At 39.0% G+C, this 4,076-nt stretch overlaps 2 protein-coding genes across 2 annotated transcripts; one reads left to right on the forward strand and one right to left on the reverse strand.

The window, feature by feature from the left end:
• Positions 1 to 1,836: 1,836 nt before the first annotated feature.
• Positions 1,837 to 2,199, reverse strand: LOC139425797 (uncharacterized). The gene has a single exon (XM_071181752.1). It carries the CDS (start codon positions 2,197 to 2,199, stop codon positions 1,837 to 1,839), a length of 363 nt encoding a protein of 120 aa, XP_071037853.1.
• Positions 2,200 to 2,879: 680 nt separating this feature from the next.
• Positions 2,880 to 3,440, forward strand: LOC139425798 (uncharacterized). Its single transcript, XM_071181753.1, has one exon. It carries the CDS (start codon positions 2,880 to 2,882, stop codon positions 3,438 to 3,440), a length of 561 nt encoding a protein of 186 aa, XP_071037854.1.
• Positions 3,441 to 4,076: the final 636 nt, after the last annotated feature.

Raw genomic sequence — 4,076 nt, forward strand, 5'->3', positions numbered from 1 at the left:
TTGAAAGTATCTGTCGTAAGCACTGTACTTTCTTTGAGATGGTGCAAACTTCTTTGAATAAAAACCAAGTGGTTGCCACTCTTTCTCTATCCGCTGATGCAAAGCAGCGCCCATCGCCGTATCTGAAGCGTCTACCACCATCACCAACTGTGCATTCATGAGAGGATGGTACAGCGTGGTTGAATTCGCCAATTCTTTCTTGCTCTTCTCAAAGGCTGCAACTGCTTCCTCCGACCACTTGATCGCGCTTTTATCATTTTTCTTAGCACCTTTTAAATATTCGTTCAAAATTGCTTGAGTGTGGGCAGCTCTCGGTATGAATCTTCTATACAAATTCAAGACCGCAAGAAATCGACGCATCTCTCTAATTGTAACTGGCTGAGGAAAATTAGCGATTGCAGAAATTTTATCAGGAAGCGGAGTAATACCCTTTTCCGTTACACAATTCCCTAGGAATTCTACTGAAGACTGTCCCAAGACACATTTGCTTACGTTGAGTGTTACACCATATTGAGCAAAACGTTGAAAAACTCTTTTTAAATGCATCAAATGTTCTTCTTCGTTCTTCGAAGCTACTAATACGTCATCAAAATAAGGTACACAAAATTCAAACACACCTAAGACTTGTCTGATAATACGGTTTTTCCAGGTCCAAGGTAGAAAATATCCTTTTACCTTCCAAAACCTGAAAACAGTCTTGCATGTGGGAAACAGGGTACCTATCTGGCACTGTCACACCATTAAGAAGACGAAAATCACCACACGGTCGCCAGTCGCCATTCTTTTTTAGAACCATGTGTAGCGGACTTGCCCAACAGCTTTTGGAAGGCTGACAAACCCCTGATGCTACCAGAAATTCAAACTCTTGTTTTGCAGCTTTCAACTTATCTGGCGACAAACGTCGAGGTATAGAAAAAATAGGCGGTCCTTTTGTCTGTATTTAATGTTCTACTCCAAGCTTCACTTTTCTTGGCGTGACGCCTGACCTAATCAGAGCAGGAAATTCTGACAACAAATTGTGGAATTTAGAGTTCTCTGAAATTACCTTTACCGTTGAAGCATTCCCAGCATACCGGGTACCTCTTGTTTGCAACTTAGTCAAAGGATCAATTACTGCAGCATTTTTGACGCCTACTAATAAACCAAAATTGCGTAAGAAATCAGCTCCGATAATTGGATGAGGCACGGCAGTGATGATAAAAGGCCAGCTGAACTCTCTTCTGAGTCCGAGGTTTAATTTCAACAGGCGTTGGCCAAACGTTGGAATGGTCGTACCGTTTGCCGCGAACAATTTCATCTGTGAAGAATGGTCACTAGATGCATAGGCAGCACGAGGTATCACAGAGACGTCAGCTCCCGTATGGATGAGATAACGTGAGGATGTAGACTTGTCCGTCAGATAAAGCCGCTGAATCATCGCTTCGCCTTCCCCCTTTTGACTGGATGACGGCCTCAGCAGTTTTCCGGTTGGAACGAACATGGAGGTCGTTGCTTGAATATTTTATGATACCAGCAATACTGTGAATTTGCAGACTGTCGGCTTCGGCTAGTAGAGCGTTTCTGACTAGTACTTCTTGACCGGTCACTTGTACGGGCTTCCAACCGTGAGAGACGAGCAGTGATCTCTGTCAATAAGGACCGTAAATCCGTCTGATCCGTCGAGGCAGCAACTACGCTGACTGACTGTGCGTTAGTTGTTGTAGCCATGATACCATCCGCCATCTCTGCCAGTTTGTCCAGGTTATCGTTGGAAATCGCCAAAATCTGTTGAACATTAGTAGGCAACTTGTGCAAAAATAAAGATTTAAGAAGTTCATCGTTAATTCTCGCTCCGGCTTAATTCCGCATTTTCAGAAGCAGTCTTGAAGGACGGCGGTCGCCAAGTTGCATCCCCGAAATCAAATCCCTTAAGCGTTGAGCTTCAAATTCAGCATATTGAGCGCACAATCTTTTTTTAAGTGCGGTGAAAGGCTCATCCACAGGTGGACTGATAACAATATCGCTTATAATCGCCAGTTCCCCCGGTTGTCGAGCAGAAACTACATGGTGAAATTTCGTTGACTCTGTAGTTACTCCAGCAAGAGCGAACTGACTTTCAATTTGTCTGAACCACAATTCTGGATTAGCTCTCCAAAAAGGTGGTGGCTTTACAGTGACACGAGCAATTTGTTGATCAGCAGTTTCCGTAGATTCGGGCATTTTTTGCATTAATACGAAATGTTTAAGTTCAACAATAGAAGCAATTTGTACTCACGGCTTGCCAAAAATTTTAAAACTTGAAACGTGCCAGCATTTGTCCGTAATCCATCAACTAGTAGAATTTCCCAAATGCAGTTTGCAGAAACAGAAATTTACGTATTCGTTCACAGGTCACCAAATGTATATGTTTCGGTGATGAGAATGTAAGACGTCAAATGAAACAATATGGCAATGAAACATCATCTTTAATAGTAAAAGATTACAACCCATCAAGAAACTTCACAAACTCCAATTAACAGGTTATTCATTAAAAAAACATTTAAAAGTTGTTATTAAAAGAACAATTAAAACTTTAAACATCTCATACTGCAGGTGGGCGTCACCGGGTAGAAACGGAATATCGGTACGAGGTTCTCGGACGCTGCACAACAACCCTTTTTAAAGGCAAACTGTCATCTCCTTAAGTACTGGACATCAGCCTCTTCACTGCTTGCCTTGGCCGCCGGTTGTGCTCCTCCGCCGGTATTCATCCGCGCAGGAACTATTCCGATTCGCCCTCTTATCTTCGGTCCTCGATCCAATCCTCGATCCTTCTACCTCGGCTTTTCATGCTATCTCAGCTGTCGCAACCAACAGCCTCTACACTAGCATATTTTTCGAGTTGCATAAAAATCTTAAGAATGACGGCATGGATTCTAAGATTCCTTAAAAATGCTCAAAAGACAAGAACCGAACGAGAGATTGGTGAGCTGAAGTTGTACGAATGGAATGAGGTTGAAAAAGTATTAATGAAGCAGATTCAGCAAAAGTCATTTAATGACGAAGATATCGCAAGGTTAAAATCATTATGCGTCTTTAAAGACGAAGAAGGTATCTTAAGAGTGAGCACCAAGTTAACTGAAAGAGAAGATCTTGAAAGCTTTATCAGTCCTATACTGCTTCCAAGCACACATAAACTTGTGGAATTAATTATTTTTTACATGCACAAAAGTATGTGCCATGCGGGGATTCAGATATTGATGTCGAAATTAAGAGAACGATTCTGGATTATAAGATCTCGTAAGACGATTCGCAAAGTTTTAGCTCGTTGCGTGAGATGTAAAAGACACCAAACTACGAGGATCAAATGCAATCCAGGAGTGTTACCTGAAAACAGAATCAAAGATGCATTAGTGCTTGAAATAACAGGATTAGATTTGGCGGGACATTTGATGCTTACAAGGGAAACTAGGGAAGTGTGACTCGCCAATTTTGAAATAAATTAGTGGGATGTATGCCTTATGAGGAATAATTTTAGGGGGCAACATTCTTTCCGGCCCATAGAAGGTTCTATGAGGGATAAAAAATAATTCAATATGTAGAAAAATAATAATCGGTATTTTATTACTTCAATGCAGACTATTAGTTATTGTCTCATAATCCAATTAATTTGTAATTAATTGGATAATTAATTAATTTTCCAATTAATAAATAAATCAGAAAATTAATTAAGTATTAATTAAGTATTAATTATTAATTAATTATCAATTAATTTTTAATTAATTAATTGATTTGCAATTACATACTCCAATTAATTTGGAAAGTTTTTTGAGAAAAAAATTTAAAAAATTTGATGTCAATTTTTTTTTTAAAATTAACCTAACAGGTTTTTCTGAAAAACTACAGATGTATAAAATTTTCGAAATCAATTTTGACAATAAATATGCATTATATAGTACGTGAAAGTACCACAAAATTAATTGGAGTATGAGACAATTACAATAACTAATAGTCTGCATTGAAGTAATAAAATACCGATTTTTCTATATATTGAATTATTTTTTATCTCTCACAGGACTTTCTATGGGCCGAAACGAATGTTAATTAATTTATTAATT

Source organism: Parasteatoda tepidariorum, chromosome 6, assembly GCF_043381705.1.
Source record: "Parasteatoda tepidariorum isolate YZ-2023 chromosome 6, CAS_Ptep_4.0, whole genome shotgun sequence".
Classification (NCBI taxonomy): Eukaryota; Metazoa; Arthropoda; class Arachnida; order Araneae; family Theridiidae; genus Parasteatoda; species Parasteatoda tepidariorum.